The 16,209-nt window shown below is 61.1% G+C and overlaps 3 protein-coding genes across 3 annotated transcripts in view; 2 read left to right on the plus strand and 1 right to left on the minus strand.

Moving 5' to 3' along the window:
- The window catches only part of TSPEAR (thrombospondin type laminin G domain and EAR repeats), a 105,434-nt gene extending 89,755 nt beyond the window's left edge, over positions 1-15,679 (minus strand). The window contains exon 1 of the mRNA XM_084873737.1: positions 14,954-15,679. Coding sequence (XP_084729863.1) covers positions 14,954-15,038 — 85 coding nt within the window. The 5' untranslated portion in view covers positions 15,039-15,679. The remainder of the gene's footprint in view (positions 1-14,953) is intronic.
- On the plus strand, positions 1,594-2,325 carry LOC311617309 (uncharacterized protein; the record flags this gene model as incomplete). Its single annotated transcript, XM_084873752.1, has 1 exon — positions 1,594-2,325. One exon carries the CDS (start codon positions 1,594-1,596, stop codon positions 2,323-2,325), a length of 732 nt encoding a protein of 243 aa, XP_084729878.1.
- LOC311617308 (uncharacterized protein) lies at positions 6,881-7,612 on the plus strand (the record flags this gene model as incomplete). Its single annotated transcript, XM_084873751.1, has 1 exon — positions 6,881-7,612. The coding sequence occupies one exon, from the start codon at positions 6,881-6,883 to the stop codon at positions 7,610-7,612; it is 732 nt and encodes a 243-aa protein (XP_084729877.1).
- Positions 15,680-16,209: the final 530 nt, after the last annotated feature.

The raw sequence follows: 16,209 nt of genomic DNA on the forward strand, positions 1-16,209 counted from the left end.
CCCAAGGCTTGCCGGCTCATCCTAATACATAAAAAGCCAGAGGCCATCACAACTGAAACAACCAGAGAGACAACGAAACAACAGGCTGTGTGGGGCAACAAGGCCAGCAGGGGGGTTAGTGAGGGATGACCAAACAACTGACAACAAGCTGTGAAGGGCAACCAGGCTGGCAGGGGGGTTAGTGAGAGATGACTAAATGATTGAACAGCAGGCTATGTGGGGTGACAAGACTGACATGGGGGGGGGGGCACTTGGAGATGACCAGGCCAGTAGGGGGGTGGAGGGAGGCAGCTAGGGGCAATCAGGCAGGCAGGAAGGTGAGCAGTTAGGAGCCAGTGGTTCCAGATTGTGAGAGGGATGTCCGACTGCCGGTTTAGGCCGGATCCTCAGATTGGGCCTAAACCGGCAGTTGAACATCCCCAAAGGGGTCCTACATTGGAGAGGGTGCAGGCTAGGCTGAGGGGACCCCCCCCCCCCACGCATGAATTTCTTGCACCAGGCCTCTAGTGTGGTTTATAAGAACCAGATGTGCAATAGTCAGGACGTTTGCAAGCGAGTTATTAAACCACTATTGGCTTGAAGTCAGCCAAGGCAGGAACATTCATACCACCGTCACTGGCAATCCTGCCAATCTGGGCTTTTCATTTCAGAGAGGCCAGTCCATTCTGTCAGCCCTCACTTCTCCCACTGCCTGTGGGCATCAGGCTCCCTCTGACTTTTATAGTTAAGGACACAGGCCACTGGGTTCCAATCCAGGCTCTTCTGCTTGCTAGGGTAGCTTTGGTGCAAGTCCTTAGCCGTGCCTCAGTTTCCCCATCTGTGAAGTGGAAATAACAACAGCTCCTCCCTCACAAGGCTGTTTGTTGTGAGGGTTGTGGAGGTAATATTTATTAAGTTGCTCAGAATAGACACTGGCATGGCAAGAGCTATTATTTAAGTATTTGCTGATACAATAAAAGTCAACACAGCTCCCAAACCACTCATTGCTGTGGATTCAGGAGAGAATCACACCCCTAAATAAGTAGAATATAAAACAGAATAAAATATGCTTATGATCCCACTGAGCGTTGAGAAATAATAGTAAGAAACCCCAGAAAGCTGCTCAGAGGGGGCTGTGGGGAATACCTGGCCCTCCCGTGTCCAGGCCCAGGTCGGCCCAGCTGTGGAGGCCTCCCCTGCAGCCGGCTCTGTGGGCCCTGGCCTCCCACCTCTCCGGGGTTCAAGGAGCTGAGCTGTCATGGGTCTGTGACAAGCGTCCTCAGGGACCCGCTCCAACAACAAGGAAGCAGACTCTTCTGTGCCCTCGTGATGGGACAACACACACCGCTGAGCCATATAAAAGCCCCACCACCCTGAGCAATTCACACACCTCACAACCACTCCCTCACACACTCACACACTCACACCTCCTCCAGCTCACACACCTCACAACCACTCCCTCACACACTCACACACTCACACCTCCTCCAGCTCACACACCTCACAACCACTCCCTCACACACTCACACACTCACACCTCCTCCAGCTCACACACCTCACAACCACTCCCTCACACACTCACACACTCACACCTCCTCCAGCCTCTGCCCCACCATGGCCGCCTCCGCCCTGTCCATCTGCTCCAGCAACCTGAGCTACAGCAGCCGCGCCTGCCTGCCCGGGTCCGGTGACTCCTGCACCGACTCCTCCTGGCAGGCGGACGACTGTCCAGAGAGCTGCTGTGAGCCCTCCTGCTGCGCCCCCACCTGCTGTGTCCCCAGCTGCTGCCAGCCCACCTGCTGTGTCCCCAACTGCTGCCAGCCCTCCTGCTGCACCCCCAGCTGCTGTGCCCTGGTCCCCACCCAGACCCTCATCTACACCCCAGTCAGCTGCATGTCCAGCCCCTGCTGCCAGGTGACCTGTGGGCCCAGCCCCTGCCAGTCAGCCTGCACCAGCTTCTGCACCAGCTCCTGCATGCCCTCATGCTGCCAGCCCTCCTGCTGCACCTCCTCCCCCTGCCAGCCCTCCTGCTGTGTGCCCGTCTGCAGCACACCCGTCTGCTGCAAGCCCCTGTGCTGTGTGCCCGTCTGCTCTGGGGCCTCCTCATGCTGCCAGCCCACCTCCTGCACCTCGTCCTGCTGCAGACCCTCCTCCTGCGTGTCCGTCATCTGCCGTCCCGTGTGCAGACCTGCCTGCTGTGTGCCCACCTCCTCCTGCTGTGGCCCCACCTCCTCCTGCCAGCCCAGCTGCTGCCGCCCATCCTCCAGCATGTCCCTGATCTGCCGCCCCGTGTGCTCCCGCCCGGCCTGCTGTGTCCCCACCTCAGCCCAGGGGTCCTGCTGCTGAGCAAACATGTCCCCCTCCCCCAGGCCAGCCAGCTCTATGGGGCACTGCAGGCTTCACAGCCGCCTTAGGTCTATCTATTTGGAACTCCTGAGTGCGTGGACAGCCCTTCCTCCTCTCAGCCCAGGAGGATGGCCCAGGCCCCCTGCCGCACTCCGCCTGGGGCCAGGGCTCGGGATGGGGTCCCTGTCCGCAGTGCAAGCCTCAGTGGCCTCACCTCCTCAGAAGCTGCTTGGAAAACCTAATAAACTCACCTGCATTTAACCCTGATGGCACTTGTCTTTCTTTAGGCCGTTTCTGTTCCAATTGCCAGCCAGTCCCCACAGAGGCCGGCCCGCCTGCCGTGTCCCTGCCGGACCCCAGCTGCAGGGGCCCTGCTCTGGCCCTGCCTGTGCTGGCCTGGCGCCTGGCTCCCATCCCTCAGGACCGGGGCCAGCCCGGCATGGTGGCCTCAGTGGGGGCAGCCCCCTTCCCAGGAGCCCACGGCGGTCGATCCTCGGGGACTTGGCAGTGGCCAGTCCTGGCACAGTCACCACACTGCCCTGGGGTCTCCCTCAGAAGCCCACTTAGAGGGGGGCTCCCTGCAGAAGGGCCTGGCAAGACATGGGGTTCAGTGTCTCCCCCATGGAGGGGCAGCAGCCCCTCTGCCCAGGCCAGGAGGATTGGGGTCAGGCAAGACTGTGGCCTGCTTCCCAAGCCCTCCAGCCCCACCTTCCGCCTCCCCTCTCGGGAGCTTTCTGCTGGGACCTCCTCCCACATCACAGGGATAAATAAAGCCAGCCGTCCTCCCTCCCGCTCAGTGCTGCCTGCACCCCTCAGCCCTCCAGAGGGGAGCTGCCCCATTTCTCCCCTACTCACCCCTGCACCGCAACATCCTTCCCTCCCCCTCACACACCACGCCGCTGACCCTGCCAACAACTGCTGAGATCAGCCTCACTCTCATCTCTTCTCCGGGGGCCCAATCCCTGCAGAGCTTGGCCCTCAGCCCCGGAGGTGTCCCTCCTGCCCCTTCACTCTCTGCCTGTCCTGTGCCCATCACCCCACCCCCTCTTCCCTAGGGTATGAGGACTTGGCTCTTTCCCCTGACACAGCCCCAGAGCCTCTCCTGGACTCGGGGCACTTACACCTGCAGACAGGAACTTCCTCCGCCTTGCCTCAGAGTGGGACCCCTGCCCAGCCCTCTGGACTCTGCCCCCACTCCCCCACCCCTCACACACATCCGCCTGCCGCTGAGCCTGAGGTGCTTCCCATTGGCCTTTGTTCCCCTGCTTGCTCAACGACTCTGGGCAGCTGCCCAAGGCTGCCGCTGCCAGGCTCTGGGGTGGGACCCCCCTCCCCCTGCCAGCAGAGTCGTGTTCTGGGGGCTCCCCGTGACACCTGCACATTGTTCTCTAGAACGCATTTTGGGGAGAAAACGAGCCTTAGTCCAGTAGAAGATGCCGATCGGGAGAAAGGTGATGGTGATGGGTTTGGGAGAAACTGCCATCTAGGCCCCACGTCATGGCGGCCACAGCGTGAGCGAAGGGAGCCGCAGGCAGAGAGGAGCGGCCGGTGGGCTCCCCTGCGCTTGGCCGGGCAGAGCCATGTGTCTGTCCTGTGGTCCTGCCCTCGCCTGGAGTTCTGCGCATGAGCAGCTGGGATGGAGGGAGAAGCAGAGAGAGTAGGCTGCCCAGGGCGCTCCTCTCACCCACAGCCACCTCGCAAGCAGCGGCCTGGGAGCTCGTTTCCATAGGCGCCGCCTGTGAAAGACGTGTCTGGACGGACGGACAGGCCTCCTGTTGCCTCAGGATGCTGTAGAAGCCCGGAAATCAGAGCTTCGAATCTGACTGTAGGGCCCGCCATTGTGAGCTCGCCATTGGGCCTGAAGCCTCGGCCCCTGCTGTGCATGTCACGGTCAAACCCACGCTGGACCAGCGGCAGGATGCATCCCGGTTCTTCATGGCAATTGGAGTTGCCTTGCTAAGCACGATGCTGCCATGTGGCCAACGAAACCACAGTAAGGCCAGTGGCTTGGTGACGCACCGGGTAAGCATCAGGCACTGAACGTGTTCAAATCACACAGCAGCCCTGGCCGGTTCGGCTCAGTGGACAGAGCATCGGCCTGTGGATTGGATACTCCCAGGCTCAAATCCGGTCAAGGGCACATACCTCAGTTGCAGGTTCAATCCCTGGCCTTGGTCAGGGTGCATGCAGGAGGCAACCAATCAATGTGTCTCTCTAACATCAATGTTTCTATCTTTCCCCCTCTCTTCCACGCTTTCTAAATAAATAAATAAATAAATAAATAAATAAATAAATAAATAAATAAAAATCAATGGATAAATATCCTCGGGTGAAGATTAAAATAAATAAATAAATAAATAAATAGATAGATAGATAGATAGATAGATAATAAATCAATCACACAATGGCCTGGTTACACTGGGACGCCATCTTGTTGAAGAGGAAGTGGGGCCCACAGTGACCTGCCAAGGTCATACACACCGAATCAGACAGTGTGAGTGAGGTTGGGTGGAGCGGGGAGAGACCCTGTGGGGAGGTGAGACATGGAGTGTTTGCAAAGAATGCCGCCGTGGGCCAATCTGGTCCCCAAAGACAGCCTCGTCCTAACGCCGCAACTGTGGGTGTCACCTTGTGGGGAAGGAACTGCAGACTGACCAGAGGCTGCTGATTAAATTAAGGATCTCTCGATGGGAGACAATCCGTGGTCAGCCAGGTGGGCCCCTCGGGGCCTCACGCGTGTCCTTCACAGAGAGAGAGACGCCACTTCCTTCTCACACAGACAAGGAGGTGGACACATAACCAGAGGCAGAGCCTGGAGCGCCGGCATCACAGCCAAGATAGGCCCGGAGCCTCAGCAGCTGGAAGCGGCAGGAAAGACACCCCTGGAGCCTCGGGGGGAGGGGGGAGGTGTACGACACCTGGGGTCTCAGCTCAGGAAACTGCACTCAGGTGGTCTCCAGAGTCTGAGAGGACCCATGCTGGTCGTTTTAAACCTTCAAGTGTATGGCCAATTGTCACAGCCCCAGGGCACAGGACACAAAATCAAATGTATGGTCAGCCCTCCCTGAGCCTGGTGGAGAGATTCTGCAGTTTTAATAACAAACAACTGCAGGCTGCATAGAGCATGGGCCTGGGGACTGGAAGGTCCTGGATTCGATTCTGGTCAAGGGCATGTATCTTGGTTGTGGGCACATCCCCAGTAGGGGGCTGTGCAGAAGGCAGCTAGTCGATGTTTCTCTCTCATCGATGTTTCTGGCTCTCTATCCCTCTCCCTTCCTCTTTGTAAAAAATCAATAAAATATATATTTTTTAAAAATAACTGCAGGAAATAATAACAAAGTCAACTTAACCACAGGCGCGGAGACAAACAAGAGTTGGGTTCCTACAGCATCTCATCAACATTACCGTGAGAAATATCGGTACTTGAGGCCCTGCTGCAGATGGCAAACTTTGCATGATACATGTAGCTTTCACACTTTCTCAGGATTCTGGTTAAAATGCCATTGAGCTCAGCTGGTGTGGCTCAGCGGTGGAGCAGAAATCTGTGAACCAGGAGGTCACGATCCAATTCCCGGTCAGGGCACATGCCCAGGTGGTGGGCTCAATCCTCAGGGGGGGCGTGCAGGCAGCAGCTGATCAATGATTCTCTCTCATCATCGATATTTCTATGTCTCTCTCCCTCCCCCTTCCTACATGTGTCTTGACCACCCTGCCCTTGCCCACAGCAAACCCGGCCAGCTTACGCCACAGGCAGGAGGAAGAACAGCACAAAACCCTCAAGCTGCACCTGTCTATCAGGCCCAACCTGAGGCAGGGACAGCTGGCGCCCACCACAGGCAGAACTGGCCACAACCCTCCTCTTCCCTCCATCCGGCAGTGTTTCCCAAACTTTTGACACATGTGTACCCCTTCTATAATTTTCGTAATGCTGAGTACCCCTCATACTCATGAGAACGTAGAATTAAGCACAGCTAAACACGGTGCAGTGCATATCCCCACCAAACTCCGGTGCAACGCGTACCCCCACCAAACTCTTCCCCTACCCCTGGAGGTACGCGTACCACACTTTGGGAAACACTGATCTACAGGAACTCGGTGACAATGCAAAAGAAAGGGGACCCCATGCCCCAGAGACAGGCACTCACATGAGGAGCCATTCCTGGGACCCAGAATCCAAGTTACCCTCCCCCCAGCACCAGGTCCCTGCGATGAGCATTCACTCAGCAGCCCACCCTCTGTCCACCTGCCCCAGCTCCACCCAGCCTGGCTTGTCAGGCCACTCAGCAGGCTCGGTCAGGACCGGCCACCCAACCACGAGCACAGGAGGACTTTTACGAGCTGGCCAGCACCTCCTAAGAAAATAAACCAGCCCTCATGAGGGCTCCCCGGGAACAGGTTCCAAACACCAACAAGGAAGGGAGGGCGTGGGGAGCCTCCTGCTGGGGCAACACACAACACAGAGGAGGGGTATAAAAGCTGACAGCCCTGGCACCTCACACACTCACACTCACACACCTACACCCTCCTCCCAGCTCACCTCCAGCCTCTGCCCACCATGGCCGCCTCCGCCCTGTCCGTCTGCTCCAGCGACCTGAGCTACGGCAACCGCGCCTGCCTGCCCGGGTCCAGTGACTCCTGCACCGACTCCTCCTGGCAGGCGGACGACTGTCCAGAGAGCTGCTGTGAGCCCTCCTGCTGCACCTCCAGCTGCTGCCAGCCCACCTGCTGTGTCCCCACCTGCTGTGTCCCCAGCTGCTGTGTCCCCTCCTGCTGCACCCCCAGCTGCTGCCAGCCCACCTGCTGCACTCCCAGCTGTTGCGCCCCAGCCCGCTGCCTGACCTTTGTCTGCACCCCAGTGAGCTGCATGTCCAGCCCCTGCTGCCAGGTGACCTGTGGGTCCAGCCCCTGCCAACCAGCTTGCACCAGCTCCTGCATCAGCTCCTGCCAGCCCTCCTGCTGCACCTCCTCCCCCTGCCAGCCCTCCTGCTGTGTACCCGTCTGCTGCACACCCGTCTGCTGCAAGCCCATGTGCTGTGTGCCCGTCTGCTCTGGGGCCACCCCCTGCTCAGTCTCCTCTTGCTGCCAGCCCACCTCCTGCACCTCATCCTGCTGCAGACCCTCCTCCTGCGTGTCCCTCATCTGCCGCCCCGTGTGCAGGCCTGCCTGCTGTGTGCCCACCTCCTCCTGCTGTGGCCCCACCTCCTCCTGTCAGCCCAGCTGCTGCCGCCCGTCCTCCAGCATGTCCCTGATCTGCCGCCCCGTGTGCCCCCGCCTGGCCTGCTGCTGAGCAGGCATGTCCCCCAGGGCCAGCCCCCACTCCCCTCATGACACCCTTCAGGATTTAACCCAGCACATGCATGGGGACGTGTCTCCGCATGAACGCTTGCTAGCCTCAGACCCCAACCACCAGGCTGAGCCTGTCTGCAGCCTCCACACCAGGCCCAGATGAAGCTGAGATGACCCTCCCCTGTTAGTGGGGGTCCCGGGTTGTTTCTAACAGACCTGGCTCCTGGCCTCTCTCCCATAGCCCCCTCCCTGAGACCTCTGCCTGGTCTCGAACCCCGCACCCCCGATGCTGTTTGCCCTCCCCTCTTCATACACGTTTCTCGAGTGGAGTGAATAAACGTGCTGTCCTGGCTACCCTTGTCCTCTCTCTGGGCCTAGTTGTGGGTTTTGTCCAGCTTCCCAGAGTAACAGAACCCTGGCATCTGCATCTTTAGACACAGTCAGTCACACCTTGGGAGAGCTTTTCCAGCAATGCTGTCTGAGGCCCACCCCGGGTGGTCCCCGGCCCGCACTCCTGTGTCTGCTCCTCCGGGCAGCTCTGGGGGGCTGTGCTGCATGTCTGGGGTTCAAGTGGCCAACAGCCCCCTGGCCAGCAGGCCCTTGGTGGGAGGACCCTGCTGTCCCTCCCTGATCAGGGTGAGGACCCCAGGGGGGCAAGGCTCAAGCTGGCTTCTGGCCCAGAGGCTGTGGGACCAGGACCTTCAACCTGGTCCCACAAACAACCAGATTTCTGCGCCTGTCCCTCCACCTCCCCTTGAACATCCTCATTTTATTCAAACGTCCCAAACCCACCTGGCTGTGCCGCACAGGCCAATGGCAACCTCCTTCCCCCCACCCCAGCCCAGGTCCAGCCTGAGTGTGGCAGAGGTCAGAGGGGAAAGCCACAGGGCAGGCGGTTCAAGGGCTCACCCTCCGGGGCCGGGCCTGCTGCCTTTGGAAAACCCTTTGTTGTTGCTGTTGTTGCTGTTGTTGTTGTTGTTGTTGTTTCCCTCCTTGCCGGTCTGGCTGAGGCCCCCACGTTTCCCCAACTTCCCAAGCCCCGCCCTCACTCCTGGACAGAGCCACTTCTACCTGAGGTCCCCTGCCTCCATACCCCAGCCAATGCCCCCTCCTCGCCCGCGACCCTCCCGCCCCCACCACTCTCCTGGGGGCTGCTGCGAATGGGTTGGAGTCATGACGACAAAGGTGCAGTAGTTCCCACCCAAGTTCATGGCCCTGAACTCCACCCTCCACCCCCACCCCGCGACCCCAGCGGAGTCGGGTCCTGAAAGCCGCCCTGACCAAGGCTCCCCGGTTTAACCAGAAGCAGCCAGAGAAGCCACCGCCTGCGCGCTGCGCTGCTCCGCTCTGCGGGGCGCCGGCAGCGCCTGCCCCCCTGGTGACCTTCCCCGGAGCGCCCGGCTCAGCCCGACCCGACCCGACCCGACCCCGGGGCGCGACACGCACACTCCCAGGGGGGGCGACAGCCCGGTGCAGGGGTCCCCGGAGCAGCGCCCGCCCAGCGGCGTTTCCCCGGCTGCTCCGTCTCCAGCCGCTGCTCGCAGGCCCGCCAGGGGGCGCTGCGGAGCTGCACCCGAGCCCGGGAGGCCCCGACCCGCCTCCACGCGCGAGGCCGGCGGCGGGCGCCGCTCAGGCCGCGGGGGGAAGAGCAGGAGACGGGTTTATCTCCTGGGTGGACATGCTCTGGGTTTTTTGTTTGTTTGTTTTTCAGCCGGGCATGCGCGTGCACACTCACACGCACACACCGCCTGCCCCTCTGCATAGCACAACACCCTCCGGTCCCCGTGCTCCCCTGGACCCAGCCCGGCCCGCAGACCCGACCTCAGGCCACCTCTACCTCCTCCCCTGCCCAAAGGGGGCAGCTCCCCACTCCAGGTCTCCCGCCTCCTTCTTCCGTCGCCACAACCCAGGCGGCAGCGGAGGGAGCTCCCGGGCTGCAAGACGACCCTGGAGTCACCTGGGGTTGATACCAGCGAGGCTGGTATCTCCCCTCATCAACCCCCCCCCACCACCACCATCACCAATGGCAGGTATGTGCGCCTGGCATTGCCCGAGATGCTCCTTAGATTGGATTCTTCTGAGACATCCCCGCAGGTGACAGCCAAGCAGCCTGTCCCATCTTCCTACCTCCGCCCCCCCACCCCCCAGACTTGGATGAGAAGGGCAGTGGGCGCCTCCTGCCCCAACACGGAGTTCTCTAAGCCTGGGGCTCAGAATCCACCTGGGAGGATTGGGGGGGGGGGTGCAGAGGGGACAGGGAAATGGGGTGGTCCATCAGGAAACCGGTCCAGACCCCAAGCCTGCGCCTTGACTGTGGACAAAGACTGCCGGGAAATCCATGATTTACTTTCAAAGATCGAAACCACAGAATCAGTGGTTCTGATCTTTATGAGGTTCCATTAGAAAAAAAAAAAAAATGAATATTCTTGTTTCCCAATTTCTGTGCAGACAAATAATTTAAAAATGCCCCTGTCCTAACTGCTGATCGTGTTTTAAAGGAAAACAGGTGTCAGGGTGACAGTGCGCTGGTGTCGGCGCGGCCTCCTCTGTGCTGGGGGAGAGGGGATGGTGTCCCTCAGGCTTGTGTTTGGAGAGACAGGAGGAGGGCTGTGCTGGGGTCTCCTCCAGAGTGCAGGTCGCTGAGCCTGACCCGATGGGGTGGGAGTGGTCATCCATTTAATGTCACGTATGAACTTTTGCTAAAAGTTAGCGCTACAGGTGATGGGACTGGCCAACCACTCCGGGGCCCAGCAGAACTGTCAGCCTCCTCCCCCTCCATGGCTTCCGGCCTCCGGGGCCTCCAGTGCGGGCCAGGGGCTGCTCTCAGATTCCCAGGGGCCGGTGGGCGCTGCACCGCGGACCAGGAGAGAGAAGCTGCAGGCTCGGTCACTGCAAACGGCTAAGAGGCTTGGCTGGTGTGGATGTGAGCCACCAGCAGGGTGACTCCCAGGAACGGGTTTCAGGGCCTCTCAACGAAGGGCCAGAGCTCACACCTGGAATCCCCACTGAAGCACCGCCCACCCCAGAGCTCCTGGAGAGGAAGTCCAAGGGCAAAGGCCCTGAAAGGACCGACGCGCCCCACCCCTGCTCACTGCCCCAGCGGCACAGGGGCCCCAATGCCCACTGCCCCCCAGCCAGCTGCTTTAAAATGCAAATCTGTTCCCAGCATTCCCTGGGCACTTCTCCGTCTCCAAGGCTGCAGGGCACGCCAGGCCTGACCCCTCCACCCACTCCTGCACTCAGCCCACCGCCCACTGTGGGGCCCCTGCCGAGAGCCTTGGCCATGTGGCTCCTCTGGGTTCTCCTGCCTGGGGCTCAGAATCCACCTGGGAGGATGGGGGTGAGGGGGAAGGGGGTGCAGTGGGGGGCCACAGCTGTTTGCTCTGTGCAGCTGCGGTTCGATGGAGGTGTAAGTCCCCAGCCTTGGGACGCTCTGCCTTCTGCTGTGACCCAGCGGCAGGCACAGCCGCCATCCTTGCCTAGGATTGGACAAACGAAGGAGGGAAGGGGGGAGGGTGGATGGGTGCCGTGTGGATTAGGCCCTGAGTCCTGGGTGAGGACCCACCTCTGGCTGATTCCAGGTGACAGACGACACTCACAAACACAACCCAGAAGGTGGGACACGGTTCTCCTGACTTTCCATCCCCATCAGACACCCCCTTTACCCCTTTCTCTGCCCAGCTCCCCAAAGCCTGTCAGTGACCCCGATGCATTGGGTCAGGCTGTCCCCCAGAATTACGGCTCCCACAGGACTCTCCACCGTGGCCTCCGGCCCGGTTGGGACAAGCTGAATTGGGATGGACAATAGGGACTCTCCATCAGCACCACCCGGCCCCCACCCATGGCCGCTGCCCCCTCCCTGTTGGAGAGCCCCCCTCTGGGACATGCCCTCCCAGGTGTCTCCCGAAGGACACCCACACGTGTGTCATGCCGCTGGAACCACAGGCCTTTTATAGGAGCCCAGTGGGTCTTCGCAATCCCTATCTCCACTTCTCTATTCCAAGGCAACTGGCCGCTGCTGAGGGGGTGCCAGCCTCAGAGGCCACGGCCTGGCTCCGAGGGTCAGGGAGGCCATCCTGGCCCAGAATCCTGCCGGCCATCCTCAACCCAGGGAGCCCACCCGGCACACAGGGGCACGCCCTGAGCCCCAGCGGCTCCAGAGCCGCTTCCACCTTCTCATCCCGAGGCCGGTCCAGCGGCTGCACCTCCCACCTGGCTCCTGGCCCTGGAGGCTGTTCGTGCTGCCCAACTGCTGGGCCGTCTCAGGCGTGGCTGGGACTGAGGCTTGACCACCAGGCAAACGGTGCAGAAGGGCCAGCCAGTCCCTTGGCCCCACCCCTCTGCAGAGGGTCCCAGCCACACTGCCTTCCCTTAGGACCGTGGTCAGCAAACCGCGGCTCGAGAGCCACATGCTGCTCTTTGGCCCCTAGTGTGTGGCTCGGCGTTAGAACCACTTCTTCAAAATAGACTCGCCCAGGCCGAAAACCGGCTTCTGCGCATGGGCCACAAAATTTCAATCACGTGCCCACTTGTGGTATTTTGTGGAAGAGCCACACTCAAAAGGCCAAAGGGCCTCATGTGGCTTGAGAGCCGCAGTTTGCCGGCCACTGCCCTAGGAGGTGTCCATCGGCATGAGCTTGCCCAAAAAGGGCCTTGGTGACATTCTGCTGGTCAGTCCACACCTGAATGGTCCCGGCCAGTTTCCCAGGGACCCCTGCCTGCTCCCCTGCCCAGACCCCATGCCCCCTTTAACTGGGACACAGCTCCTGCAGTCCCAACCCTCTGAAAGCCAGTGAGGTGGCCTGCTTCCTGTCCAGACAAGGCCCCTCTTCCCACCCCGGGCCTCCTGCACTGCCCTCCCCGTACCTCCCGAAGCCACACAGACACCAGGTTCCACTGCGCCACGGTCCCCTGTCCTCCCCGCTCCTGGCCGCTCCAGCCTCCGCATCTGCCCGGACTTCCTGAGGTGCAGTCCTCTCCCCTCTGCTGCCCCGCTGCCCGGGGACGCCTGGAAATCCTGGTCTGGAGGTCCCCGCAGCCCTGCAGGGACCTTAAGCCACTGGATGCTAGGGAGCAAGGAGGACCAGGACAGAGAGGTGGCGGGCAGAGCGGCCTTCTCCCAGCCCGGCACCCTCCTGCGAGGGGAGCGCGCAAGCTGAAGCCTTCACGGCTGTCCTGTGACCCGCACCTCAGCCACCAGCCACCCCCCAACCGGGGCAGAGTCGGGGCCAGGACTCCACATCCCGGTACCTCAGCCGAGGCCCAGCACAATGGCAGGTCCGTGAACAAAGCCCAGAGGGAGGTGGAGTCCAGCCCCTACACACGCGAGCACACACACACACACACACACCACCCTGCAGGGAACTCCTGTGCTTTGCAAAGCCGAAGGCAGTCAAAGCGGTGTTCTCTACTCCCCGCGCTCCCGGCTCGCCTTTCCACAAGGGTCTTGGGACGGTTCCAGCTGTAGTTCAATACTATTTTGTGACTTTTATCTCTCCTCTCTCGGTTGTGGTATTCAGAACTGGGTCATCTTTTAACTATTTGCAATGTGCCTTCGGGGGAGAGGGGGCGGGCTTTATAAATAACCTGTATTATTATGATGCAGGTTGATTCTGCTCCCAGCGCCGAAGGGAGCGTGAAGGTACATGCCAGTGAGTCATCCCCACCGGGACACGCCGTGAACTCAGGACGCACGGCCCGAGTGGCACGGGTCCTTGGGGGGCTGCTGGGACCCCGAGTACCGCCCCCTGTGCCAGCGGGGAGGTGGGCCTTCCGTCACAGGGGACTTCTCGTAGGTTGGCCTGGCTCCCGTATGATTTTCAAATCTGGTGCCCAAGACAGGAAAGGGGGCAGGTGCAGCCCCCTGCTCAGGTGCCCCTGCACCCCCACAGCGGCTGCCTGAGGACCCCACGGGCTGCTCACCTCCTGCTCGGGACGCTGGCTGTTTAGGGTGGGGGCTGGGGGGTTTAACAGACACCCCCCACACCCCTGCCAGTCAGTGCTCCAACTCAGATCAGCAGCTGGCATCCCCTGGTCTCATCACTGGGAGCCAAGTGCCATCAGAGCAAAGAGCCCTGGCACGGAGGGGCTGCGCTGACCCCAGGGAACCAGGATTGAATAATTTTCAAATAAAACCAGAACCACACTGCCCCCTTTCGGCGACTCCCCGCGACACCGGTCACGAGGCCACATGTGCCTGCATCACTGGCTCATGGTCCAACATCCAGCTTTATGGCTACCAGGCCTCGTTTCCCTGTTACTTTGCTTTTTAAAAAAAATTATTACTTTTTAATCTCTTGGTAGATAATCCAGGAAGGTACGGTGGTGTCATGGTCATTAGCAAGTCCACTGGGCCTTTCTTTTTTTTTTTTTCTTTTTTAAAAATATATTTTATTGATTTTTTTTTTTTTACAGAGATGAAGAGAGAGGGATAGAGAGTTAGAAACATCGATGAGAGAGAATCATCGATCAGCTACCTCCTGCACACCCCACCAGGGTTGTGCCTGCAACCAAGGTACATGCCCTTGACCGGAATCGAACCCGGGACCTTTCGGTCCTCATGCCGACGCTCTATCCTAGGGGTGTCGAACTCAATCAGAGAAGGGGCCAAAATCTAAAATCCAGCCTAAATCGCGAGCCGAATGGTTTACTGAACAGTCATAAACTGACAATGTCATAAACTGACAGCGGAGTGCAGTGATGACAGCGCGGTGCGGGCCACATTGCAAGGCCTGGCGGGCTGGATTTGGCCCGCGGGCCTTGTGTTTGACACATGTGCTCTATCCACTGAGCCAAACCGGTTTCGGCCACTGGGCCTTTCTGTAAAGAAGGGAGCATCATTGGCCCACCCTCACCCCTGTCCCCCCCGCCCCCCCGGCCGCCCTGGTGTGCTGGCCAGGGGAGCCCCGCTCTGATGGAGGTCCCCCAAAAGGTGTGTTTGGGGCTGTTCCCCTCTCCCTCACTCCCCACAGGACAGAACCACCAGGCTGGGGGGCGGCCCCGGGTTCCCCGCCTCCTCCGAGGGCCTCATTCCTGAAGCAGGTGGAAGGCCTTCCCCCAGGAGGGCAAGCAGGTAAGCACATGCGAAGGGCCTCCGATGGCGGCTGCCGAGCGCTTTGAACCGAGTCCCCACCCTGGGAGCAGTTAAAGACGGAGTTTCTATTGTGATTGCCTCCCTGCTCCCTTTCATCTTCCCCTCCTCTGCCCGTCCCACGTCTGCCTGTCCCACGTCTGCCCATCCCTCCTCTGCCCGTCCGAGGGCACCCGGGACCTTGGATGGCATCAGCTAGTGGCACTTAGTGCCTAGCCACACCGCCCGGCTCCAGGGCAGCAGCCCCCTTACCTGTGCAGGGCTCCCACGGCCGGCCACCTCGGCCCGGAGTCACCAGGGGCAGGAGCAGGGCGCACAGCGTCAGCAGGATCGACATGAGGGGTCTGGGTGCCGAGCTCCATCCAGGGCTCGCCCGTGGCCCGAGGGGAGGCGGCTGCTCCTCAGACACCTGGGTCGGCCCCTTGCACAGGGCCCCTGGCAGTCACTGGGATGGCCGCATGCCAGGCCCGGGGCAGGGACAGGGGTGGCCCGGGCGGCAGCCCGCGTCTAGCAGCTCCGGGGAGGCAGGTGGTGCGGGCAGGTCGGGGCTGCAGCCGCCCACCGTCTAGCTCCTGGCTTCGGCGCGGGCGCGGGCGCGGGCTCGGGGGCTGCGGTGCAGGTGACAGCTGATAACATCTCCGCACGGGCCCCGATTAGTCATTGGCAAAGCGCGTTTTTCCCAAAGGAAAAGACAGAAATAGATCGTCCAGGGGAGCGCGGAGAGCAAACCAGAAAAACCCAGAGAACCAGTTTTCCTCGCAGGGAGCGCTCCGCTGCTGGCAGCCTGAGGACGGAGCTCGGCCACCGGCTGGGGGGCGCCCGGCGGATCCCCGAGGGGGGGCGCCGGCTGGCTGGGCGCCGCTGCAGGTGCCCCGCGGTGCCGGTCCGGGCCACGGCCCCCACGCTCTCCCGGCCCGGCCCCGGTCCCCGCGCTCCGCTGGGTCCCCCGGTGGCGGCGGCAGGTCCCTGCTCTCAGCAGTGGACGTCCCCCTTTTATCTGGTGCCCGGCCCTCCGGAGGGTGTGTGGGTTTGTCAACTGTTGGGTTTCAGGAATTTCCCTCCGGAGGGAAGTCAGTCCTTCAAGGGAACAGCTAATGAGGAGAGAGTCGCCCCGGGGAGGGGAGTGAGCACGTGCGTGTGCGGCGGGCGGTTCGCCGCTTCAAGGCTCGGGGTCACTCCAGGCTGACCTCTCAAACCGCAGCTGACGTGAAGGGCCGCTCCAGGCGGACAGCCGTGAAGGGAGGCTGGTCTTTGGAAAGCAGCCTGCCCGCCCGCCTGCCCCTCCCAGCCGCTCGGGGACAGGCGGGGAGGGAGTTCCCGGAGGTTGGCAAGGGGCTTATGCCCTCGTAGGAGACCCTGGCATCCCCGTCCCGCACTGGCAGCTGCCCCCGGGCCAGTGGGACCCCTCTCAGCGGCCCCTGAGATGCAGGTTGCAGTGTGAGCCCCAAGCTCCCCCCGGGGAACCCCAGCTCCAGGTCTAGGCAGAGGCTGCTCGGGACACAGGTGTT

Source organism: Pipistrellus hanaki (assembly GCF_964339955.1).
Source record: "Pipistrellus hanaki genome assembly, chromosome: 2".
Classification (NCBI taxonomy): domain Eukaryota; kingdom Metazoa; phylum Chordata; class Mammalia; order Chiroptera; family Vespertilionidae; genus Pipistrellus; species Pipistrellus hanaki.